Source organism: Colletes gigas, unplaced genomic scaffold, assembly GCF_013123115.1.
Source record: "Colletes gigas isolate AHSC1104 unplaced genomic scaffold, ASM1312311v1 Colletes_gigas_Sc00015, whole genome shotgun sequence".
Classification (NCBI taxonomy): Eukaryota; Metazoa; Arthropoda; class Insecta; order Hymenoptera; family Colletidae; genus Colletes; species Colletes gigas.
Genome location: NW_025106644.1, coordinates 2396659 through 2422755, shown reverse-complemented (window position 1 = coordinate 2422755; position 26097 = coordinate 2396659). Strand labels below are relative to the sequence as shown.

General features: G+C 35.6%; 6 protein-coding genes across 9 annotated transcripts; 3 read left to right on the top strand and 3 right to left on the bottom strand.

Moving 5' to 3' along the window:
* The first annotated feature begins 98 nt into the window (after nucleotides 1-98).
* LOC122399733 (60S ribosomal protein L18a) lies at nucleotides 99-1066 on the top strand. Its single transcript, XM_043400641.1, has 3 exons — nucleotides 99-171; nucleotides 468-647; nucleotides 716-1066. The coding sequence occupies exons 1-3, from the start codon at nucleotides 154-156 to the stop codon at nucleotides 1049-1051; spliced, it is 534 nt and encodes a 177-aa protein (XP_043256576.1). The 5' UTR covers nucleotides 99-153; the 3' UTR covers nucleotides 1052-1066.
* Nucleotides 1067-1397: 331 nt separating this feature from the next.
* On the top strand, nucleotides 1398-3260 carry LOC122399741 (F-box only protein 44-like). 2 transcript variants are annotated; one of them, XM_043400656.1, is made up of 4 exons: nucleotides 1398-1599; nucleotides 1713-2300; nucleotides 2391-2534; nucleotides 2618-3260. In XM_043400656.1, exons 2-4 carry the CDS (start codon nucleotides 1746-1748, stop codon nucleotides 2804-2806), a joined length of 888 nt encoding a protein of 295 aa, XP_043256591.1. In that variant the 5' UTR covers nucleotides 1398-1599; nucleotides 1713-1745; the 3' UTR covers nucleotides 2807-3260. The 2 variants fall into 2 exon arrangements, with proteins under 2 accessions (XP_043256591.1, XP_043256590.1); XM_043400655.1 differs by having other exon boundaries at nucleotides 1398-2300.
* Nucleotides 3261-3413: 153 nt separating this feature from the next.
* On the bottom strand, nucleotides 3414-7241 carry LOC122399740 (protein inturned). Its single transcript, XM_043400654.1, has 11 exons — nucleotides 7084-7241; nucleotides 6701-7004; nucleotides 6350-6622; nucleotides 6206-6277; nucleotides 5861-6117; nucleotides 5689-5778; nucleotides 5205-5547; nucleotides 4804-5141; nucleotides 4411-4739; nucleotides 4161-4327; nucleotides 3414-4054 (listed from the first exon to the last, which is right to left on the bottom strand). The coding sequence occupies exons 1-11, from the start codon at nucleotides 7239-7241 to the stop codon at nucleotides 3569-3571; spliced, it is 2817 nt and encodes a 938-aa protein (XP_043256589.1). The 3' UTR covers nucleotides 3414-3568.
* A 381-nt stretch (nucleotides 7242-7622) lies between these two features.
* LOC122399791 (cell division cycle protein 20 homolog) lies at nucleotides 7623-9894 on the bottom strand. Its single transcript, XM_043400752.1, has 7 exons — nucleotides 9731-9894; nucleotides 9527-9663; nucleotides 9370-9464; nucleotides 9017-9308; nucleotides 8647-8944; nucleotides 8216-8532; nucleotides 7623-8142 (listed from the first exon to the last, which is right to left on the bottom strand). The coding sequence occupies exons 1-7, from the start codon at nucleotides 9841-9843 to the stop codon at nucleotides 7814-7816; spliced, it is 1581 nt and encodes a 526-aa protein (XP_043256687.1). The 5' UTR covers nucleotides 9844-9894; the 3' UTR covers nucleotides 7623-7813.
* Nucleotides 9895-10801: 907 nt separating this feature from the next.
* LOC122399707 lies at nucleotides 10802-17503 on the bottom strand. Its single transcript, XM_043400589.1, has 3 exons — nucleotides 13417-17503; nucleotides 13065-13346; nucleotides 10802-11646 (listed from the first exon to the last, which is right to left on the bottom strand). Exons 1-3 carry the CDS (start codon nucleotides 17397-17399, stop codon nucleotides 11055-11057), a joined length of 4857 nt encoding a protein of 1618 aa, XP_043256524.1. The 5' UTR covers nucleotides 17400-17503; the 3' UTR covers nucleotides 10802-11054.
* Nucleotides 17504-18278: 775 nt separating this feature from the next.
* On the top strand, nucleotides 18279-24360 carry LOC122399861 (dual specificity protein phosphatase CDC14C). Of its 3 annotated transcripts, none has more exons than XM_043400892.1 (9): nucleotides 18279-19001; nucleotides 19237-19334; nucleotides 19550-19815; nucleotides 19879-20179; nucleotides 21389-21758; nucleotides 21832-22173; nucleotides 22240-22368; nucleotides 22732-23037; nucleotides 23657-24360. In XM_043400892.1, the coding sequence occupies exons 2-9, from the start codon at nucleotides 19283-19285 to the stop codon at nucleotides 23697-23699; spliced, it is 1809 nt and encodes a 602-aa protein (XP_043256827.1). In that variant the 5' UTR covers nucleotides 18279-19001; nucleotides 19237-19282; the 3' UTR covers nucleotides 23700-24360. The 3 variants fall into 3 exon arrangements, with proteins under 3 accessions (XP_043256827.1, XP_043256826.1, XP_043256828.1); XM_043400891.1 differs by having other exon boundaries at nucleotides 23717-24359; XM_043400893.1 differs by having other exon boundaries at nucleotides 18280-19001; nucleotides 23696-24360.
* The last annotated feature ends 1737 nt before the right edge of the window (nucleotides 24361-26097 follow it).

Here is a 26097-nt window from a genome sequence, read left to right as displayed (position 1 = left end):
TACTAATATACTAATACACAATATTAATCAAATTCTTATAGGAAAAGTTTTATGTAAACGAAGTCTTTCGAAAATTAAATGGCTCCATTTCCGGCTTACGCGAACCCAGCGTGATCTTTTTCCGGTTTATCGTGATATTGTACAGACGGCACAATGAAAGCTAAGGGTGAAGTAAGTAAATATACAAAAATATATTAAAAGTATGATGAATTTATTAGTTAAAAAAAATGTTTTGCAATTACGTTATCCTGCACATCGTGATAGTTCATCTAAAACGATTGAAATAAAGTTTAATCGTATGTTAACATCGACCTAACCTACAATGGCATGTTTGCCGTCACATGTTCAAACTGTTTTGAATTTAATACGTTAATTCAATACGTCAAATTTATAATAGAACTCATTAGAATTTGAGCTTATATTAAAAGAGTTACTTACAATGAAAAACGAATGTTTTTATTTTACAGCTAAAGGAGTTCGAAGTGATCGGACGCAAGTTGCCGACCGAAAAAGAAAAAACGACGCCTTTGTACAAAATGAGAATATTTGCACCCGATGCTATCGTTGCAAAGTCAAGATTTTGGTACTTCTTACGTCAGTTAAAAAAATTCAAGAAGTCCACCGGAGAGATCGTATCTCTTAAACAGGTAACCATCAATGAAACTGAATATTGGAAACACGTCGGATATTTTTAATGTGATGTATTACTTGCTAGATTTCAGAGAAAACTTTGACAAAAATAAAAAATTTTGGAATTTGGTTGAGATACGACTCGAGGTCCGGAACTCACAATATGTACAGAGAGTACAGAGATCTTTCTGTCAGCGGTGCCGTAACACAGTGTTACAGAGACATGGGAGCTCGTCATCGCGCTCGTGCTCATTCCATCCAAATTATTAAAGTCGAAGTTGTAAAAGCTGAGAATTGCCGAAGACCTCAGGTCAAACAATTCCACGATTCCAAAATCAGGTTCCCGTTACCAAAACGTATTCATCATAAGAATCGTATGCCACTCTTTAGCGTTCGAAAACCACGTACCTATTTCCTTTAAATACTTTCTGACTAGTGTTTTGAATATTAACACTAAATATACGTTATTCTAAAGGAAATAAAAAGACATTTGTTCTAATATGCTACCTCCATCGTTATTCTCCTTGTCCTAATAACAATTTTACTTTTCACATTTAAAATACCTGCGATAACTAAAACTACGTCGGTTGTATTAAAGGTTCTTATAGAAAAAGTAAATTATTTATTTTAATTTAAACATAATTTTAAATTAAAATTGTAATTTCTAAAAATACGATTTAAATGATTATGAATAATCACTTTAATCGTATTTATATATATATGTATATATATATGTATGATATGTGTCACGTATTATGATTCATAAAACTGGGCGGATTGCAATCTGGTGCCACTTAGAATCAATCGGAAATTTGAATTTAAGCGTAATACATAAATCAAATCTCTTTTGTAGATTTGAATACGTAGATAAAACTTCTAATTTTATTGAAATAGTCTACGTTGAATAAAATACAACGTTCGAATATATCTTACAATTGTCAAAATTCATTGTGATAGGTTATGTGATAGGTTAGTTTGTTAACTCTTCCGAAAAAAAGTGTACATAATAATTCAATTGCGAATTCAAACAATAATTTCCTACTTTAAATTATGCAAACAAAAGACGAAAAACAATTTTACAGATAGCAATATTATTTTTATTCTCGTGATATAAAATGGGACAGTTTCAAGATAACATGACGGGTAATCGTGAAAAGTTCGACGAGAAAAGTGAAAACGGATTGATTCTTGCCGACAAGTATCTACCTCAGGAATTATTGGCGGAAATTTTCTGCTATCTCGATAACAAGTCATTATTGAATTGTCAACTTGTGTGCGTACGTTGGAAAATTTTAATCCAAAGTTATGTGTGGCGTAAAAAGGCAAACATTTTGCTTGGCCGATTATTTTTGCTAGATGAAGACGTGCATTGGCATGTATCGTATTTAATATGTAAGAAGAAACCTTTCGAAAAAAACTTGGTAATAAATCATTCCGGGGAACATGGGATACAAAAGTATTGGAAGATCCTTAGCCAAGGAGGTGACCGGTGGGCAGTTGAAAATCCTCCGCTAGGAGTTCCACCTCTACCAAACGACGAACCTCTGTTCGGTGGAAAGCAAGTTTGCTTCAGTACTTCCTATCACCATTGCTCCAAAATGCAAACGATCGATCTAGTAGACGCAGGACTGATGGAATATGTTTTAGATACTTTACAACCTTCGATAGTGGTAATTTAAAACTTACATTTTTCAAAGGTTTCGTTTAATGCAATATTTACGCAAGAGGCAGTTCTCGAATAATGATTTATGTTTATATAGGTAAGCGAATGGTACAGTTGTCGATGGGATTGTCCAGCCGTTTATGAGTGCGCTATCAAATTGTTCGATAAACATAACGAAGTGATAGATTCCTTTAAGTTTCGTGATATTATCGAAGGAGAGAAACAAAATAAATGGCACAAAGTACGTGTTTATGTATATTCGAAACGATTATAAAATTGAAAATGTACTGTGTCGTAGAATTAATCGAGCTGAATTTTAAATAGGTGTCGCACGAGTTTTCAAATTACGGGCCTGGGCTTAGAAAAATTTTGTTTTATCACGGAGGCTCGGATCGGTTATTTTGGGCTGGACATTACGGGAGTAAAATGGCAGGTGCGTGTGTTTACATGAAAATTCCTACTACGAAACATTCTGAGAGCGAGGAAAGTACATTGGATATAGATATAGATTAATACATGTTTTTAAAATGAGAGAAGTACTTAAACGAAATTTCTTCAAAAGCTCATGAAAAATATGAACAACATTTATACGATGTTCAAATTTTTAATAGATTTCAAATTCTATCCGAACACTTAACGCTAAGATGATATTTATAAGTATATATAAACATACGTTCTATTGAAATTATGAGCTACGCTAAATATTTGTTAACTTGTAAATAAAAGTTATAATATAATATAAATTACGAGCATGAGTGAGGTATGATAGTTAAGTAATAATATTTGTATGGGTTTTGTTTCGGAACTGCCGTTACGAAGACAAAAACGGACGCGACGCGCGTGACTCACTCGTTCACACCGAATAAACGTGAATCTGATTTCGCAAGTTCTATCGTTCTAAGACTTTCGTTTGCCATAGTTCATCCTCCTACGCCGGTGAGCCCTGCCCTGATTCCACATCCACAACCCCCAACGCGTGTCGAGAAATTCAATACGAGAATTATTTCTTCGAGTCTCGTACAGGTTTATATATGTGATATATTGAATGTTGCATAGTTGTAAAAATAACATTTAATGACATGTATTTATATATATATATATATATATTTCTAAAAAGGCTTTAAAAAATGCGAGATATGATCGAAGAATGAACAAAGAAAATAGTATTTAATCAAGTAAAGCTTAATTTTGATACGTATTAAAAGTTCAAATACAATATGTTATTATTTTAAATTTTTGTTCAAAGTTTTAATAAATTCTCTAACAAATTTAAACTTATGTTAAAGAGTGCAACGAATGTAACTTGAATGCTACTTCGATTAAATTTTGCGGTGCAGAATCTTGATAACACACGTACAACTCCTTCGGATGAGGAGTTGTATAGAGTCGTCCAACAACCCAGTACGTAACGTTTTCCCATTCGAATAACACACCGTGTTCTTTAACAGCGATTAAACTCTTATTAATTACAGTTTTGTCCATATCTGAGTTCAACATTTTTTTAAACCTTACTGTATTATGCAACAGTCTGTGTATAATGTGAACACATTTATTAAAATTGACCAAAATTTTACGATCCTTTGCTGAATTTTCCAATGGCTTCGAAGATAAAAGAATCCCTTCGACCATATCTAAATGCACATAGTGATACAAATAATTTTTATTGCCTGTGGTCAATATTTTTGGTGTTAAATATTCGGCTTGGTTTAATAGATTTTCTCGTATGTTAGATATATCCATGTTTAATATCCGACAGTCATTCTGTAACAATGTATTTTATACAAATATATATTTATATAAACTGAACAATGTACAAAACGCGGAATTAAATAAATATTTTATCGAATAAATTATATATGCTGTTTACCTTGTACATATCGATATCAGAATCACTGTCATCGGAATATCTTGATCCGCTAGAAATTTTTTCCCTTGTTGCTCGTCTTCCTAATATAGGCATTGTTTCGTCGCTTATTTCGCTAACTCCACCTGTTCCTTGGCTCAATGAATCTTCCGATGTATGCAAAGAATACACTGTAAAAAATTTTAAACGACATCAACATTTACCACTGCATATGACTCGTAGGTAAAAAAAAAATGTTAATAGTGTTATTTACCAGATCCTAAGACTGTCAGACTTTCTTCCGTATTACGTTTCTTTAAAATAGAAGGTATCTCTTGAGATCTTCTACTAGTAGTCGTAGTATGGGATGATTTGGTAAGCGAGCTTTGTACATCGTTTGATTTTATGAGACCCAAAAAGTTTTCCGTGATACTGGATGATGGTTTTAGAGACACATTTTCTTCGTAAGGTATTACTTCTGGTCTTGTATTAGAAGCGATCCATTTGGCTGCCAGTGTCGTTACTCCTATTTTTTGTATATGCTTTAGAGTCTCCTGAGCTTCCTCCACGTAAAATATATCCGGACCTGTAGTTTCACTACACCTACGGTGATAAAATTGATAAGTATTTTAAGAATATAATTAAAAGGAAAACATGAGAGCGTTACTTTGTAGTACATCCACCAGATTCTAGGAGGACTGCTAACAGATCATATCCATATCCAACAACAAGTAGAAACCATTTTCCATTAGGAACCAATGGCTGAATACTTCTACCGTTTTCCGTATTTCCACGATTATATAAAGAAGGATAAACCTTTTTCCAAATAACAAGACTCTTTACAGGTTCGTTGGTTATCAAATTGAAAAGGCAATTTTGTTGTAGATAAGAATTCACTTCAATTAAATCGTCATGGGTCAAGTGAGATCCAAGAAGGTAATGTTTGTGATAGATGCAACTACCTAAAATTGTATATAATCTTTGGCAGTCCATGGGATCTTCATTCTAAAAGAATTACATTGTTTTATGGTATTTGGCGTTCTCCTTAATTTACTGTACGATACATACCCAATCTCTATAATCCATCGCTTCCATTTCACTCAAAGCAGCATCGATTTGAATTTGTGCATCTCTTGATAGTTCCAAAGAGTTTGCGACTGAAAAGGTGCTCCTAAATTTGTAACTTTCCATACTTTCGATGTCGTTATTAATTTCCATAGAACGATTAGTTAATCCCGCATTATTCACGTAACTTTTTATATCCAGTAATTGCTGTATAATTAAGATAAAAAAATGATCTAAAGCGGAATGATTTTCCTGAGGTGTGAAGCATTTTGTTAACGATTGGTATGTGAATTTTAAAGTTCTAACTACATCGGCTGATAAATTAACTGCTTCCTCGAGACTACAACTGAAAATATTGAAGATAATGTAATATAAATTACTTTTACATAAATATTATACAGGGTGTTCGGCCACTCCTGGGAAAAATTTTAATGGGTTATTTTGGCCTCTAGAATCTCCCATTAAACCCTGTACAATTGTTACTCACCATTTTTTTGGTAATGCTATTAAAAGTAATTCCTCATCCTGAGAAGTATACACAATATGAATTTCCTCGTCTGCTATCTGTATAGTAGTACTATAAAAGTTGTACTATAAAACGCGATTGGGCATACATTATAAAAATTATATCAACAATTGGTACAAATATTCAATAATACCTAGTAGGCTGTAAACCTGCTATTCCAGGTAACAAGTGATTAAGAGTTATAAAAGCTCCTCTTGCTGTACACAAAATAGAATGCGTATTTTTATTTTCTGACCGAGGTAGTGTATAAAGAACACCTTGTAATTCTGGTCCCATTTCTGAAAGCTCTGTCGTTCGTAGATATAGCACACCGAGTGGATAATTTAATAACGACTGCATTAGATCTTTGCTTTCTTCTTTATTCATTAATCTCTGTACTAACAAAGATTGCTAACAGCGAAAGAAATAAATTATTTTCATTTGTAAAATTTCTTAATTTTACATCACATATACATCAATTATGTAAAATCATATTTACTTTAGGAGAATTTAACGTAGGCAATTTTGCAGTAACATCTATACCTGCGACTCTTTGTAGTTCTAACGTTACCTGAGTGGAGAATGAAAATTAACTGTAATAAACTATTTCATAACTTTACAACACTGCAAATTCAATTCTTACATTCGTTGAAACAGTTATATCAGACAATATCTGATCCAAATTTTGATACGTTACTTCGTTTGAATTTATACTTCTCAACCAATCTCCAATTTTGATGTTTTTATTTTTCATCGCTTCTCCGTCTGGAATAAATCCAGCAACCATGATTCGTGTTTTGTCTGAAAATACTCCCGCAGTAATTCCAAAATATGCTTCGCATAACGTAGCTCTCCTTCCCAATTTATGTCTTCTGTCCGGATCAACCCAGAGCGTAACTTCTCGAATCTCACCTGCCTAAAATGTTCACATACTTTTATGCGAAGTATGTTTTATTACTAGAAGTATTTGCGGAATAACTATAAAATCATTTACTTGAAAGTCCCTAAATGTCACTTCTTTCGTTGCGCTCCCTTCTTTCCCTGAATTGATTATATTGTTCGATACGGCATTGGGATTACTTTTTTTATTCCTTGTGCTCCAACGTTTACTCTCTTTGCGCCTTATGAGTCGCATGAGCTTTCCAGCTCTTGTGCTACGACGTCTAGTCAGTTCTGGTTGGGAATTATGTTGCGTTTCGTTAAAAGAACACTGATCGTCAGTTATGCTTTCTGCTACAGATTCTATGTAAAACAGTTCTCCGTTAGGACTGATTTCTGATTCCCATTCTGCCGTAGAACTGTGACAATGTAAAATATTGAACACGATGAAAATATATTTAATTGAAATATGTAAAAATTTTTTTAAATTCCAAGCACCTATCTGTATCCGAATAATATGATCCAGTACTTGATCCACTGTCACTTGCCCACCAATCATGCTCGTTATCATCTTTTGTATTGTCTACATTGCAGATTTGATCATTGTATTTACATTGTAATTTTAACAATACGTTTTTGGAACCAGCTTCATCCATGTTTTTTTAAAGTAATTGTGAAAGCATGTATAATACTGTATTATTCGAGAATTTACTTTAGATTGTTAAATATTTATCTTCAGTCTTCCATAAAAAGGTTGGGTCAGGCAAATGTTACCTGAATACCTGAATATACAAATTGGAAAGGGTGGGGGCTTGAAATACCTTTCACCTTGATATAGTACAAGGAACTTAGGTATAGTAGCAGACAATAGACTTAAAACACAGGTGGGACGATGTTGGTAAAGAATTACTCTTTTTATTGAAATCATAATGTATTTATAAAATATTTTCATGACAATACAGTAAAAATGAATTAAAATTTAAATATCTCACAGTTTATTTCGTTTACGCATACAATCGCTTATATAAAAATAGAAATCAAACTACGTGTACGAGTTTTCGTGAAAATAACTCAATACTACCAGGTACCAAGTGTTTTGAATACGTTGATAAAGGACGAATCAATCGAGTATTACAATACGAGCCTTTATCGCTTAAAATGTAGATCACTATATCTTGCACTTAATAAGTAAATGCAAAGGTTTATTTCATCTATTAATATAAACACATTATCGGATCGATTGCTTAAGCCTAGAAGGGACAGATTTCATTTCGCTTGGCTCTTTCTTTTTGTGCGGATCGGGCTGGAAACATTTCCATAGTCTTAAAGTTTCATCGGCACCTGCGCTAAGTATCGTGGTTCCGTCCGGGGACATTGCTAAATGCAGAACGCGACTAGAGTGACCCGTAAGTTCGGCGACCTTTGTCATCGTTGGGTACTTCCAAATTGTTAATTGATTTTGCGCATATCCATGACCAGACACAATCTCTTTGTAAGTCGTGGACCAAAGTAAAGAACACACTTGTGACTTGGTATCTATCGTATTTAAGCAGGCTCCTGTACGTTAAGAAAAAATATTTAAATTGGTTTCTTTTTTTTTTTTGTTTGTTTCTACACAATTTTTGTTTACCTGTATTGCAATTCCAAAATCGGATTGTTCTGTCGGCAGTACCACCGCCGCTCGCGAGAATGTTATTTTGCCAGGGGCACCATGCGAGAGCTTTAACAGCAGCTTGATGCTGATTTAACGAATAGATCGGTTGTATATGTGTATGATTCTGCCCAGAAATCGACGGCCATATTTGAAGCATATTATCGTTACCGCCGCTCGCTAAATATTTCCCGTCGGGCGACCATTTCAAACCACACACTTCTTGAGCGTGTGCGTTTATCGTAGATATCAAATGATCCCTTTGCCTAACGTCGTGGTGCACTATTTGCCCAGCTCTAAAAGTAGAAATAAAATCAACGTGATGAAATTCTTTTGGCGATATGTATTGACCAGTTAGCTGTGATTGACGAGTATACTCAGTTAAATTTATATTTATTATGTATTTTCACCTGCATCCACTTGATAAAATATGTGAATTCCAAGAAAGAGATCCCACTCTGGCTGCATGGCCGTTCATTACGCGTACTCTTTTCGTTTGGCAACAATCCCACAATTCTGTGTTCCCCGTTGTGGTGCCTACAGCTAAATATGGACCTTCTTGAATCCACGCGACGGAGCAAACATAGTCATTGCCCTCTACTTCGAATAATTGTTCTATAGTTCCTGACGCGGCATTCCATAAATAAACACTAGCGCCTAATGCTACGGCTAAAATATTACTCTCCGACCAATCGATCAGGTTCAGATCTGAAACAAGTATCGATCATCCTTAATGTTCAGTAAGATCTCCTAGGCATTCTAAATGTTAAATATTCTTACAATAGTCATCGATAATTTCTGGGGCGTCCAATATTCTATCGGGAGTTTGCGGTATATATCTTGTACTAGCTTTCACGCTTGCCGGTGTTTTACTTTGACTGTACATAACTCTTAATGGATTCAGGTAACCTTCCGGAGGGGCAGGTGCTTTGTTTTGATAAGATAAAACCCTTATGTTCTTGATATCACCGCCATATAAATTTTCTCCCATAAGACGCTGCATTTCTTTCTTAGAGGGACTTACGTTGTCCATTTTTTCCTCGTCTTTGTCTGCGTTCGCTTGTTGCTGAATCTAAACGTAATAATAATTCTGGTGTATCGAGGCAATATCCCAGATAATATGAAATATATACCTTGTAATAACCGAGATCAAAATTAGTCGTCGATCTTGAAGGAATGAACCTATCGCCACCGCTGGGTGTTTTAGCAGGCGTAGACGAGGCACGGCCTAAAATTATTTTCATTTAGAAATTGATTACCCCAAATGACATTATAAAATTAGTATCGTACTTGGTGATTTCCTGGAACCCTTGGAAGGTGTTTTTTTAGTTCGAGTGTCATTCTTTTTGGTTGGTGTTTTTCCTGTAGTTGAACTTACGCACGATACATTTGCAATTTTTCGCGACGAATTAATACTAAGATTTACGCTGGACAAACAAACAAATATAACGTTTAACAAAATATTTTGATGAAAATGAAATGATTAAATAATACCTGGAATTCGACGATTCCAAACATTTCTTCTGCCAGCGTGGAAGTGGTCCTTTAATAGCTTCGTCCATGCGAGTCAAACTGTTTATTTCTTTCATATATTTCAGATGAGACATTATCGAAATGTGCAATTTAAAGATTAAAAATAATAATCTGAGTTAATGAATACAAGGGTCTAGTGATGCTAAAACCAAATGAAAATTTTAATGAGCAGATTTGATAGTGTTAACGCATTTCGAGCAATTTAATTTACTTACTCTTATTCCGATTCGGTTAAGTGACAGATATAACTTTAGAAAATAAGATAGAACGTCGAAGTACTTAATTATCGAAAGATATTATAATTTTTCACTCAGAAATATCAAATTCTTTGTTCGCAAAATTTAACTTGCTTGGAACGAACGGAATACTCGACGTTTAAAAAGTCCGTTAAAATTTAAAGGTCTTTGTACATTAGTTCCCCTGTAGGGGGCGTCGTATGAATACAGGCGCGTTTTCAAATTCAACGAAACATTAAGAAAGAACGTAAATTATATACCAGTTATAAAATAGTATGAATGTTTTCGATTTTAATGCCCACGCGCTTACTTTTAGCTTGATTATTTTAAACATTCGTTTTAGGTTATTAATGGTTCATTTTGGAATCGTTAATAGTTGTGAGTGCGCCAAAATGAAGACTATATAAGGAGAAATATGTAATGCAGGTCACGATTTGTTTTATTTTTTTTATTATTTTTTTTTTTGAATTGTCATATTCAAACAAATATTTTCAAATTTGTATAATTTTCTGTACATAGAATAATACTGACTGATTTTTAATCAATTGAAAGTCACTAATGTCATTCCACCAATCGAAAGGTTCTATGCAACCAATATTTTTCATATTTTATTTTAATGGGAGATTTTAGAGGCAAAAATAAGACGAAAGTCAAGAATACCAATTTGTTGATGGAGGCTTCATTAAAAAATTGATATTCTTGATTTTCGTCTTATTTTTGCCTCTAGAATTCAAATGTCCAAGAAATGGATTGAAATCAGAACACTTTAATTTGTTTATATACATATATTCTGGCATTAACACAGCGAATGGAACTCTATAGACAAAATGCATTATAAACGTAACATGATTTCTGAATGTATAATAAATATTACAGGTTAAAATCCTATTTTGTACATCCTACTTAAGGAAGTCTTGTGATTTAAAAGTCTTTATACTAAAAAATTGTGTTCTTGTTACTTAAATCATGTAATATCGTACTCTAAGATTTCTGTAAGATACAATAGTCTTTGAGGCACTATGAACATGTCAACAGGGCGAAAATAAATGTTACATTTCCAAGTCATTAAGTTTGCCTTCGCAGAGCAAAGCATTCTTCAATTTTTCTTCGAAAAAAGAACTTCGCTGCCGTTGTATCTCTAAACAGTCTTCAATCTTTTTGGAAATATAATGCACCTCCATTACTTGGCTTTGACTATTTTCACAAAATTCGGCTAAAGGTTCGAGAACAAAGTCATTTTCTCGGACTTTATATACTTTTCGTTTCTTTACAATAGGTTCACTAGCGCCGATCCCTTTCTCGTTTTCCTGCTCGTACTCTTGAATATTAACTGCTCTCTGTACAATTTTATATTCGTTTAATAGGTTAGATTTCAACCACCATGGTAAAGTTTGAAAGTGTTTTATGTGATTCTTATTATAAACCACTTTCAAATTCTCGTCGAGAAGAAATATCTTTCTCTTCACGATATATAAGAGGACGTCGATGAAGTTCGATGCAGTTGAAATACCAGATGTAAAAAATAAGTGGCTTAATATATTGTAGGATATTTCATTACTGTCGGTACTGGATAATGCTTCTTGACAGTAATCTGTTATACTCTCACTAAATGCGCTGCTGTCATTTATTGGCCATGGATATCTAAAATAGAAATATATTTAAATTAATTATACAGATTAATTGTAATTGAGGGGTCGGTCGAACGCTTGTGAGAGCGCGACCTCTGGTGGCGAGCGTGGGAGGCGACGCTACAATACCATATCTGTATGTTACAGTGAAACACCGAAATCTGGAGAATGTCGACTTTCACCGGTGAATGTCAACATTCACATAGTCGCTTAGTGTATGTCCGAAATATTTGCTAAACACCCTTATTTCTGACTTACACCGGTAAATGTTGACATTCACTAATGGTGAGTGTTGAACATGTTGGAGAATTATATTTTCTTCTCCGTAATTCAGTCGCTATAAAACGTCACAAGGGTGACGTAACTTTTTCGCCTCTCTTTCTGAAAGGATCTAACCCAGATCTAACCCAGACCTAACCCAGACCTAACCCAGACCTAACCCAGACTTAATTCAGACCTAACCCAGACCTAACCCAGACTTAATTCAGACTTATTCCAGACCTAACCCAGACCTAACCCAGACCTAACCCAGACCTAACCCAGACTTAATTCAGACTTAACCCAGACCTAACCCAGACCTAACCCAGACCTAACCCAGACTTAATTCAGACCTAACCCAGACCTAACCCAGACTTATTCCAGACCTAACCCAGACCTAACCCAGACCTAACCCAGACTTAATTCAGACCTAACCCAGACCTAACCCAGACTTAATTCAGACCTAACCCAGACCTAACCCAGACCTAACCCAGACTTAATTTAGACTTATTCCAGACCTAACCCAGACCTAACCCAGACTTAATTCAGACCTAATCCAGACCTAACCCAGACTTAATTCAGACTTATTCCAGACCTAACCCAGACCAATTCATCGCTGATAACGGGGGTTAGGTCTGGAATAAGTCTGAATTAAGTCTGGGTTAGGTCTGGGTTAGGTCTGGAATAAGTCTGAATTAAGTCTGGGTTAGGTCTGGGTTAGGTCTGAATTAAGTCTGGGTTAGGTCTGGGTTAGGTCTGAATTAAGTCTGGGTTAGGTCTGGGTTAGGTCTGGGTTAGAAAAAGATCACGATTTACTGCAGTATCCATTTAGTATAAATTAGGGTATCAGGAAAAAAATTAAGAAAACGTTGCTCGCGTTATCAAAGCTTGCATAAGACTGACAAAGCTGATTGACTCCGAGCAGAACAAAGGATTTGGCAGGAGAGAGCCAGTCGCTTGTTTTTTGACTCTTCTGTTTTAGACCTCCAGCAGAGCATATCTGTGATTGTCGACACACACCGGAGAGGGTCCGAATGTACAACAATGTAATGAAATATTCGATCTTTCACCGACGTATTTGGTATCTGTTGACATTCTCCAATTTCGGTCATTCACGGTAACATGTACATAATTAATCTAAAGAAAACAAAAAGGTATACAAAGATTACTTACTTCCATTGGGGCAATTTAAAACTAGACATCACTGTTTCCAATTTTGCCTTGTAGTCCTCCCTTTTCCAAGTATCGTCAAAATACTCGTAGCTACAGGGCATCATGTACTGGTTACTGATGTAGTTTTTAAACTCTGGAGCAAATTTTGTATACATGAACGATTCCGGATCCAATATTATGTCTATAAGATGAGCGACTGCTTCGTTATGCAAATCAATTATGAATTTTGGCTCCTTCAAAGCGTGTGATAATTTCTCATTGAAGGGCGAATCGCCTAATATCCTGTAAAAACAAGCTTCTATAAACGTTGATAAATTTTTAACAAAAAACGAAATAGCATTGATCACTATACCTCAGCCACAATTCTTCTGTTAAGCAAGTATCGTAAATGTTTTGCAAGTAATCCATCTCTAATGGATTTTGAGGCGATTTATTTATGGATAACCATAGCATTGCACTTTGCGTTAAATTTAAGATCGTTTTCTCTGTTAAATCCTTCTCGTACATAATCGTGTATGTTGATAAGTATCCTGCTTTTAACAGTTCTTCCAAGCTGGAAACAGCCATCTTGTTTTGAGTTTCGAAATTTACATCGCCCAAGACAATGAATACGAGAGGTATAGGCATAAGTCTATCTCTCGACAATATAGTTTTGGTTAAACGTTTTATTACAATTTTGGTATCCTCGGAAGCAGCTGCTATGAACAGAAGGGCATCCGATCCTATTAAATTATGTTCGCTGATCAGACCTTCGAAGTGTCTGATACAAATATGTAAAGCTTCAGCTCGAGTCGATTGATACAGTTTTATAATAGGCTCTGCGGTGTAATCATCAGGGCAAAGATACTGATTCATTATTTTTTTATGATGCCATAATATTGGTTTGTTATGTAAATCTGGCCAAGAAACAACTAATTTCCAGTAATAATTCGAATGCATATTTACGCGCGAAGATTTCATATTTTCTCTAATCCCCATTGAAATTAAAACTTCAATCGGCGCCAAAGAATCGATATACGATTTGGTACATTTTTGTTCTTCTTGCCTTTTACACATATTTTTAATAACTAAATCTTGTTCTTTGGAATACAATAATTTTGCACATTGCCTGCTGGAGCGTTTCTGCAACCACACCGGTGTCCCATCCAATGCTTTTCTTTGTTGCTTTTTTTTCAACGTATTACACTTCCATATATTGAAATACTTTATAATTGTTCTATTTTTGATTCTCATTGACATCTCGTGCAATTTTTGCGAATTAACAATCTCTTCTCGCAAAATATTATTACATACGTCGTGAGTAACCGTATTTAAAATCTGAGTACTGACGTCCTTGCATAACGTGTTATAAACATTCATTCTATTAATTTCCTCTTTTACTAAATTGGAGCAATACTCTTGTACAATTTCTGTTTGCAAGGTATTCGAGATTTGTTTCGCAGTCTCGTCAATTTGTTGCATTTTCATAGCAGACTCCTCTTCCTCCGATTTTAATTTCTCAGGTTTCACTTCTTTCGGAGTTTCAGTTTGTGCTTGTTCCACACGAGCGAAGGAACTTGGTATTTCTTTTATCGTATTGTTGCTCGTAATAGTTGCAGTATTTGTGGCATTCGATGATTTTGAAACAGGTTGCACGTTCGAGTACGTATTAGAAAATATTGCGGAGGGTGTAACATTTCTCATAAATATATTTCCTTGCGCAGCCCCAGAAAATATGCTCTTGTTCATAGCCGATGCAAATGGCGAAGCAACAGCATTGTACTGTGGCGATTCAAATGGCTTAGAGAATATATTAGAGGCGTTTGTAGATGTAGACGTAGTATCGAACACACTGCACGAAGTGGAAGATTCGATGGTCTTATTTACATTTGGTACGATATCTTGTTGTTTAGATGCAAAACTAAACGCCTTTGCATCTTTCTGTTTGTCTAATTTTGATTGCGTGGCAATTATCGGAGGCTTAGAGGTAAAAGAAACATTCGTATCAGATTTCATAGGTATAAAGGCATTCGCACCAAATTCAGTATCAGTAACCGATTTAAATGCATTCGTAGGCACAGAAGTAACTGTAGTTTCAGTTTTATTCTGATCTTTTTCAGGTGTTGGTATCGATTCCTTAGTCTGCACTGTATCTTCGTCTATATATTCGTATGGGTCGTCCAATTCGCTAACAACATTTTTACTCTGATCTTCCGCATTGATAGATTCAGGTGTTAAATAGCCATTCGAATCGAAACTGTTGTGCGGTTTATGGTATTTATAAGTCTGTTCTGGCATCTTACACGCTGCTATACATTCTCCAATGGACAAGTGTCGCATAGTTCTTTTAGATTCTATTACATTACAAGCTCTATTTTGTTTTATATTTAATACAGGCATAGTAAAATTTTGCCGATTTAGTAGTATATGCAGCTCATCCTTCGAAGCACCTAAACCTATTTGTTCGCAAAAGTAAACAGCTTCGTTCTCGTCTTCGAAACCTAATATATCTATTAACTCGTACAGTGGATATGCTGTTGACGTAGTTCTGCAATAGGCTTTCACCATTACCGATAAAGCCTTTAATCTTACTTGGTTGAAATATCTAAGCAGGATGCACGCATTCAAATATGTGGTCTTTCGGACAAGTTTGAAAAATTTGTAATAATTGTTGGATTCGAGGGCGAAATATACATCTAACGCAAATCGAACTTCCGGCGACTTTTGTATACTTCTAGGCAGTCTTTGCAAATCCCACATGAAATTGCCATTGTTCAAATTCAATAAAATAATATATGCTCGAAATTCAGGTTCATTCTTACAATTAATTCCATTTATTCTTAAATCGTTGTACATATACTTCAATGATTGCAAAGACTTTGTTAAATTATCGGAATTAATTCTTTTGTCGAAAACAGACGGCTCTTCGGCACACAGTCTTTCAGAACATACTATATGAAATCTAGCGCATTGTTCAACCAGCTCAACGCTATCGGTGCAACATAATTCTTGTTGCGTTATATCCTTTCGAATTCCTCTTGTTCTATCCCATAAAAAGTGATACCATTCTCCTAAATTTGTTCCCTGGTGATCGCAAAGATTTGCTATTTCGTGAAGCAAATAACTCATCGTCATTTTCAAAGATTTCACCGGTCTCAGTTCATGCGCCATCGGTTCTTCCTGATCTGCGGAAGATCTAGAATACTGTTTTACTGCTATCGCATGATTTATTTTATATTCACTGCTTTCGAGTTGTTCGTATATTGCTAACTGCCTATTAGACTCACGCATTAAACGTTCTTTTTCAGGACACATGTCGGGACACATGCCAATCATCAATCTGGCCGCTGATAATGTGTGAGACTTGGTTTGCCTCATTCTCATAAGTCGATCTCTCGCTTCTAACACTTTGTATTTATCTTCGGAACTATACGCAGGTTGACGTACTACATTTTGTAGCTCCTCGAAAGTTGCATTAGGTAATAAATCTGATATTTGACTCTCCGGTTTAAGTTTCTCAGATTTCGCGGATGTTTTCTCCACTCTGCTCGTAGACTTTGACACACCTTTCGATTGTAGTAATTTGCTCCTTTTGAGCAAATTTCCGTCGATATTACCCTTATAATTATTGTGCAGATTATATTCCATGCTCATCATAGCTTCCAATTCCGATTTAATTTCGTCATCGGGTGATTTCAGAAAATTAGATACAATGTGTTTCGACATATCTTTTTTCTTCGTAGGAGATTTCGGCGATACGCATAATTTTGACCATTCTACGTTAAATTTCTTTCCTAAATACTCGCCGCTTTTATTGTAAGCTACGTTCGCTTCCTTTTTTGTAGCGTAGTTGACGGTTATTATTTGTTTCCTAGGACGAATGGTTATTTTCAACAGATTTCCGAACACCTGGAAATATTCTTTCGCCGCTGTTTTTGTAAGCAACGATTGAGGCACGTTCTTACAAGTTATAGAATTTTCTGCATTGATTTTAGCGACTTGCGATCTAGAATTTTTCTTTAATTGTTCAAACATAGTAGTATCTTTGAGTGCCTGGGCAAATACGTTAACTGCTGGTTTATACGAGTGTCTTGATATCTTAGGCTTATATTGTTTCCCAGACATGCTCGATTGATAAATCGGTGCATCTTGAACGTTTGGCTGCGACACTGCCGTTGGTGTAGCAAAAGTGAATACATTTTTCTTAACGGATCCATCGAATGTCTGCTGTGAATTAACCTCGAAATTAATAGTTTTCGGTGGACTAAGTATGTTTGGTTCGGAAAATATAAATGCCCCCGAAGTCATAGTATCCATCGAGGCTACGTTCGTTTGAGCATTTTCTTTACGTTCCATTATTTGCTTCCTTTTTCTCGAGTTTCACTTAATTACGAACGAGAACGTCATTCCGTATGTTTTCACGTATCGACACCTAGCTTTACCTCCTGTAAACACAGTTATGGTAGATTCATGGCTGGGTACAATTTATTAGAAGCTAGTTCTGTGTATAAGGCGCCTCCACTGAGTGACGGGGATGCCAGAAGTGCACCGAAGGTGCTTTCTCACACTATGCCAGATCACGCGTACGTGAGCTCGTAAAGTTTCGGAAAGTCGACAAAGACAAACTGACACGTGTCCTCTTTCTCGATTCTCCGAAGCTGCCCGAAGTGATTTCGGACCGCCTCGTGGGGGTCGAGAGAGAAAGGCTCACATTTGAAATACACGTTTTAAGACTCCCTGATCGTATTTTAATTATTGAAAGAAAAGAACTTTTTCTCTATCTTCTCTAGAAAAGAAGAAATTAAATTAAATCTTATACATTACACGATCACGTCCGAGATTCCAAATCGCGTGTCGCCGACGAGAGGTCGCACTTCAGCTGTTCAAGAGCGAGAAGGCAACTGTGAGCCTTTCTCTCTCGACTCCCACGAGGCGGTCCGAAATCACTTCGGGCAGCTTCGGAGATTCGAGCGAGAGGGCACGTGTCAGTCGGTCTTTGTCGACTCTCCGAAACTTTACGAGCTCACATGCGCGTGATCTGTCATAGTGTGAGTAGGTGCACTCGGTGCTCAATCTGGCATCTCTGCTGAGTGGGAGCCTACTCTGTTGCATAGCAAACGTTGATACTACATATGTAGATACATATTGTAACGTGTACGTGCTCGATACAAATACAATAAAGTATCTGAAGGGGAACAGAGACGTGCACGGGTACTATCCATGAAGCAGTGTTATACATACGTATAAATGTATTACCAAACGATGATCAAACAATCGGAAAACAAGTATCCGATCAAATTCTCGAATATGAAATTGTTCTGAGTTTCTCGTTTAAATGTGCAAAGAAACACGGAAAACGATAATAACATACGAATACGAGACGATATTGATAAACGTTCGAAAATAATTGTCGAAGAAAATTAAATTTAATGTAAATTCAAGAAACAATAATGCTAAATTATGGAAAATGTAGAAACGTTTTATTGGGTAGAGTGCGCTGTTTTCGGATTATCGGAATAATCGTTGTCTAGTCTTCTTTAAATAAAGCTCGGATAAAAATCGTCGGAACGTAATTCTACTAGAAACGCATAACGTCGGCTGCATTTTAGCCTGAGGCTTTTTACGCAATATCAGTGAACGTCCTACGATGTTCGTCGTTCTAGACATCGAGTTCATACGTCGTCATCAGTTTAATATTGCGAAGGCAACCAACATGGCAGTATATACGAAACCTTCTGTTTCTATGGCGGATAATGATGTCGGTATACGTAAAAAATAAACGTTTCGACGATATTTTCCATGATCGACGATGCCCGAGTAATAGCGATAAATTGTAAAAATGCAACCGATCACGAATATTTGAATGTATAATATAACCGGAAGAGCTCTGCGACGCAACCGATCGGCCATCACTGACTCTCGATTGACCAAGTTTGAATCTTGTAACGGTCGCGCCAGGTAAGTGTAAGCGTTCCACGGCACAGTGCAGATCGTACAGATTCTGTGCGGTGATCATAATTTTCAATTCGTATCCGTCAAATGACACGTAGAAACGTGATCGCGCGTTGGTAGATGGATCCAGTTTACCTTTGCTACACCTACTCTTAACCTTCCGTGTGTTTATATATTTCTTATGATCTCCGATCGTGCTAATTAAATTGTGTCCTTTGTTGTTCGGTCGCACCGATGACAGGTTCGTTCCGTTGGTATTTCCAATACCAGATAATTAATAGAAACCAATGATGGAGGATACAAACGACATACTGGTGTGCGCAACAGAATTTATAAAAGGTAAAGGTGTCCAAACATGTACAAAACTCAATTATGAAATTTAACCCCTCGCCTTACGATTTAATTTCCAACTGTGCGTGCCAAAAGCGACACCAAGGTTTGGTTCGGTAGACTCATCACGTCTCTGAGTCGTCGTCGTAAGCTGAGGGGTTGATTCGCATCGATTGTGTTTCGATTGATTTAAAAAAAACGTGTAACCCATTCTTTTCTTTCAGATCGATTATATTTTGTAACATTGAGGACGATGATAAAGCCAAAGAGTACTCCAAACACCCATTATTTCAGTATCGACGATGAACTGGTTTATGAAAATTTCTACGACGATTTTGGCCCGTTGAACCTTGCCATGTTGTACCATTACTGTCAGAAGGTTAATAAAAAGCTGAAGGCGGTAACCTTGAGAAGAAAACAAATTGTACATTATACAACTATGAATCCGGAAAAGAGAGTTAACGCTGCTTTCCTTATAGGAAGCTATGCTGTAAGTTTATTGTTATACGCATAATATTGAATACGAGAATGTTAATAACGACGTATTTTCTAGGTGATATATTGTAAACGTACAGCGGAAGAAGCATATAATTGTTTAACCAGTAGTCCTAATTGCCCGCCGTTTATTATGTTCCGTGACGCGTCTGTTGGTACCCCATGGTACCAAATATCATTGAGCGAATGTCTGAGTGCCATATACAAGTGCCACAGACTTGGATTCTTTAATTTTCAAGATTTTCGTGTCAAGGAATACGAATACTTGGAAAGAGTTGAAAACGGGGATTTGAATTGGATCGTTCCTGGTAAATTTATCGCGTTTTGTGGACCATGCGCTAAATCGAAAATAGAAAACGGTGAGCATCTACTTTGTTTATTTTATTTTAGAGAATAGCTAGAATTCTGAATGAGATTCTAGATGAACCATGTAAGGGTATAGCCGGATAAGATATCAGTTAATAGACCATTCAAAGAAAACCATTTGTGTGAAATATCAACCCCGTACCCTTACTGAGAGGGTAGTTACAGGGCGTAACGCAATTTTCAGTTTAAGCTGTATATCTTTTGTTGTATTGTATAAAAGATTTTGAAAAAAATTGGGGGTATCTTGCTCTACGGCGTACGTGTTTGTGAATTTTTTCAGAATTTTTCACCGGAAAATGGATTTTGAAAAAATTCTAAAAGTATAAAAATATTTTTTTTTAATAGAAATTATTAAATGACCACGTTTATATTTTTACAGTGTTAGTGTCTTGTCATGATTATTAATCTATAATTTTTTCAGATTTTTAGAAATGGGCGAGCGATGTTGGAAAAATCAAAAACCGACATTTGCTTGTATTTTTACCATAATTTTTGTTGCGACCATGTTCGTATTGTTACAATTTTAATAGCTTGTTACTGTTATAAATATATAATTTTTTTAGATTTTTTGTGGAGGTGTATCGCATACAAAATAATTATAAATCGATATTTCCTAAGTTTTCGTTCGCAGAGGAGTAATATATTCAAAATAGTTTTACGTGTATCAAATAATATAAAACATAAAACCTTAGGAATGTCGAAAAAGACATCAATGAATGACATTGATGAATACTTAATCTTTTATGAGTCATATTCTGAGAAATTCTAATAAAACAATAGCTGCGATTCTCTTAATTCATACATGTAAAACTATTTTGAGCATGTATATAATGATCATTCGATGAAGTAAAAATGTCAATTACCCGAATATATTACAAATGTCGGTTTTTGATTTTTCACATCCGTGGGAAAAATTTTAACGGGGGATTCTAGAGGCCAAAATAAGACGAAAATCAAGAATACCAATTTGTTGATGGAGGCATCGTTAAAAAGTTATTAACGTTTAAAGTTAAAGTGTGCAGCGCGCACGGTTTTCGTCTCACAAGCGCAACTATAAACGTTAATAACTTTTTAACAAAGCCTCCATCGACAAATTGGTATTCTTGATTTTCGTCTTATTTTGGCCTCCAGAATCCCCCATTAAAATTTTTCTTTAAAAGATCAAATCGTGATTCATGATTTCCGTTTGTTCTCGTTTGTAGGTTATCCGCTACATGCACCGAAATCGTATTTCACGTATTTCCGCCACAACGATGTTAGTACAATCATACGTCTTAATAAAGAAATGTACGATGCTTCGAGCTTCATAGACGAAGGGTTTGATCACAAGGATCTGTTTTTTGTTGACGGTTCATGCCCGACGGAATCAATTACGCGTCAATTTCTTAAAATAGCGGAGAACGCGAGGGGCGCTGTCGCTGTACATTGTAAAGCAGGTCTTGGAAGGACGGGTACTTTGATAGGTTGTTACATCATGAAACATTATCATTTGACAGCTCACGAAACAATCGCGTGGATAAGAATATGTAGACCAGGATCGGTGATTGGACACCAACAACAATGGTTGGAAAAGTATGCATGTCAATTGTTATATCGAGCAGTTTGTAATTGAAATATTCGTTGCTTATGAATTTGTGCTCTTTAGGAACGAGCGGTATCTTCACTTTTTTCTACATGAGCCGCTGCAATCGAAAAACGGAAATCGAGTGCACAAGTATGGAATATATTCTATAATTGGTAGACCGAAGACAGCATTTATGATCAACCTGAAAGACCCTCACTTGGTACAAGATAATGTTTCTGGAATAATGCACAGAGTGGATGGAATTACGTTAGAAGACCATACTCCTCCCACTGCTGGTACCAGCGCAACAAAATATATGAATTTGTCTCAAGGCAGCAAATTAATTCAAATTAAAGCCAAAAGGCGAGGTTTACCAACAAATCACACGCTTAATGCAACCACTAGTCCGTCGACTGTCGTACAGTAAGTATCAATACGATTTAACTCGTGTGTAAAAAGGTGTAATTATCAATACATTACGTTTTTTAGCCCTTACTTAAGACCACTGTTGCAAGCAAGGAATCAGAAAAGTACAATCAATACATTAACTGGAAACAAAGAGAAAGATCCCACGAAAAGGGTTCTGCCTAAATCGACCGCGACAACTATCGTTAAAAGGTCAGTAAATTGGATTTTATTATACAGGGTGTTCTTAATGGGAGATTCTAGGGGCCAAAATAAGACGATAATCAAGAATACCAATTTGTTGATTTTCGTTTTATTTTGGCCCCTAGAATCTTCCATTAAAATTTTTTCCAAGGGTGGCTGAACACCCCTGTATAACAATTGCTTACGTTTATTACGCCTCTTCTTGGTAGTTTATTTTCACGCTTTTCCTTTTCGATATATTAATATTTTCTTCGATTCTAACAGCATTCGTTCAATTCAGCTTCGTAACTGCTAAGTTTAGCCCGCGCTCTGACGGTTGCATATTGTGATAGTAAATACAGGATATCACGGTTTTTTTACCAAAAATTATAGAAACAGTTGGCTGGTCAACAGTACCTGTGATCCACCTCCGCGTCGTGTTAAGTCTACTAAACCAGCAACACAGATCAATAATATCAACAACAACAACAACAACAACAACAACACAACCACCACCACTCCCGTCACCTCGATATCCGCATCGAAACCGGTGACAAGGGCCAGTATAAGAACCTCCTGCATCACAAAGACCCGTACTACAAATACGTCTGCAAATCATTCAGTCACGCAACCGCAGCAAGGCATGAACATGATTCTAAGGTCTGCAGATCGAGTAAATCGCTATCATTCTCTAAGGCAGTAAGTCTCAATAACTGTTACTCTTCAAATTTTGCTAAGTAACAGTTATACAGCTTTCTTTATACAAATTGACTTCTGCGAAGGAAATTTTTTTTTTATCTTTTTGTTTTAAAAAGCTTCGTGTTTTAACTAAAATAAGCTCTTTTTGTGCATTTTATTACTCGTATAACTTGGCCTCTATCCTTCTATTGGAGCAACGGTGAAACAAGATTTTTTACTGGCAATTTCACAATACGTGATGCATAAAATAGAACGATACGAAGCTAAGAGCCCTCACATTCCTGTTCGCATAACATTAATATGCATGCAGCATGCACTAAGACATATTTCATTAAAGGCATGTAACCCTTAAAATGATATTAGGCCTGGACAATTAACAACGGAGTAAGATCGTTTATTTATGAGATTTTGTACGTAATAGTACCCAACTGAATTAGCTCGATGCGTATTATTTAGAAGATTAGGCACGATTCTGAAAATGTACAAAATTGAATATCTTTTTATCAGATCGGATTACTGTCCAGGCCTCTAAACTGTATAAGCTACGTTTAGAGCTTAGGGATCAAGTAGCTCCTGAGGTGGCCAACAAACTGCTCCCATTTATTTCTGTGACTTGCAGTGCGCACACGACTAAAAGTTATAAAACTGCATTTATCAGATGACTAACCGATATTCTCAGTGGCGTTGGGGAGGACAATCCGGTAACACGAGCATCTCACCAGCGTCGAAGATCTCACCGCTTAAATCCGATCATTCAGTAAAACCATCTCACTGATCTTCAATTCTTCGACTTGAGCACCTATTGCCCAAGTTTTTATCATAACCAACGAAGGTCGAATAGATCTGCCAGTCGACGTCATAGCTTTTTCAAGGTAGTTATTTTATGTTCGTATCCGTACCTTGGGTTATAAGTTTCTCATAATCGTCTCTCGCGCTTGGCACAGATTTTTTTTAAAAAAATTTCCCACATTCTTGCAATATGTTAAACATTCGCAAAACGAGATCGCCCTTACGTTTTCTTTCTGCGGGTCAGAAAAACGTAAACACTGTCGGAAGTATTCTCGAATAATTTTAATAAATGTATTCACTTTTATTCGCTTTGCTCTCGACAGGAAATTGGATAGAAGCTTGTAATCCCAATGTGCATTCTTACTTATACCTATGTGATTAACATAACTTATTTGTTCTCATACAAAATGTAATATCTATGCGGTGTGTTAGGACAACCCTGGGAAAAATTTTAATGGGGGATTCTGGAGGCCAAAATAAGACAAATATCAAGAATACCAATTTGTCGATGGAGGCTTCGTTAAAAAGTTATTAACGTTTATAGTTGCGCTTGTGAGACGAAAACCGTGCACGCTGCACACTTTAACTTTAAACGTTAATAACTTTTTAACGAAGCCTCCATCAACAAATTGGTATTCTTGATTTTCGTCTTATTTTGGCCTCTAGAATCCCCCGTTAAAATTTTTCCCACGGATGGTCGAACACCCCGTATACAAACATAACTCTTGCTCACGCATCTATTAAATTATAAGAGTGTTTGTACTATATTTTCAAAGTTTAAGTTGAGATAGCAATTTAACGATGAATATAGATTTTACAAATAGACGTAACTTTGTATAAATTTGTTATTGTGCTAATCACATTACGCATAATTGTTCATTAATCAAAAAATTGCAATCATATTGTAATAACAATGAATTTTACGTGTAAGTACTAAACAGCAGTTGGCTGTATAATTGGTTTAGCTGTGCTATTACGTGTTGCGACTTTAACCGTGTCTTCAGATCCGTTTATATTTATTATCCTAAAGTGTCGTTGATATCAAACATATCAAAAAAAATATAATTAAAGAAAATCATCGTAATGATCATGAAACATTTATCCTTTGGACGATCATAAAATGTTTAGAAAAATTTTTAAAGGAGAGGATTAACGAAGACAATTTTTATTTAATTTTAATAACATTTAAACATTCACGGAAATAATTCTGAACTTATATTTTTTCAACTGATCTGAAGATACGGTTAAAAGTATAAATTTTCGTTTCATAGCTTTGTATACAATGTAAATAGAATTGTAAGCTCATTATTAAAAATGCTGTTGAGTATAGTTATATAAAATAAAATAAGCTGTTACAAGTATTTATATATACTTTTACACCATACTTTTCTAGAAAGAGGTACTGCTTTCTAACGTTAACTGTAACAGCTTCTACAAAAGCAATATATTGTATAGCCGAATTTGTACATTTTTGCAGCATTTTTTGTTTCATAATAGTGTTTTTCATTGTTTAAAATACCATTCTTCCGCGAGAAGAGGGCGCAGCGTGTTTACATCCCCGCTCCTGTTGCACTCGCGCTAGACTCACGGTATTGGTCGAGAACGGTGACTAAGTCAGCCAATCAGCGGACTGCAGCAAGAGTGGGGGGATGAAAACACGCTGCGCGTTCTTCTCGCGGAAGGACGATACTTTGCTAACAAATTTCTCCCACTCATTAATCGCTTTAATATACGATGTACATATTGAACTGTTTGGTATGGTGAAGTTACTTTATAAAAATATGCTTACTGTGGAAACATTAATGAATTTTCGATTTTTTAAATACTTAAGAGGCATTGCATAAACTTTATAATAATGTTGATAGTAAAAAAAAAAAAGTCATTGGAATACATTCTAACGATGATAGTGTACAGTATGAATTATGTACAATTATCGTTTCATTAACTTTTATCGATGTAGAATATGTAATTAAATTAATAGATAGGTTGGTAGCAATGTGTAATAAGCGGACGAATGTAATATTTTTGTTAATGTAACCTATTGTGATTCATAAATGGATTTACCTAAGAAGGTACGTCGTGTAAAAAAGAGTAAAAGTATCGATATTAAAGGATTTTTAAAAAAGCGTTAAAATTCGACAATTACCAGCACTAAAATCTACTTAACAAAGACCAGACTAAGCTGGAAACAACTGAATTAATATCATTTAAACGTATTAAAGTGGCTGGGTGTCTAGTTCGTTCAATACAATAAATGTATTGTACTTTTTG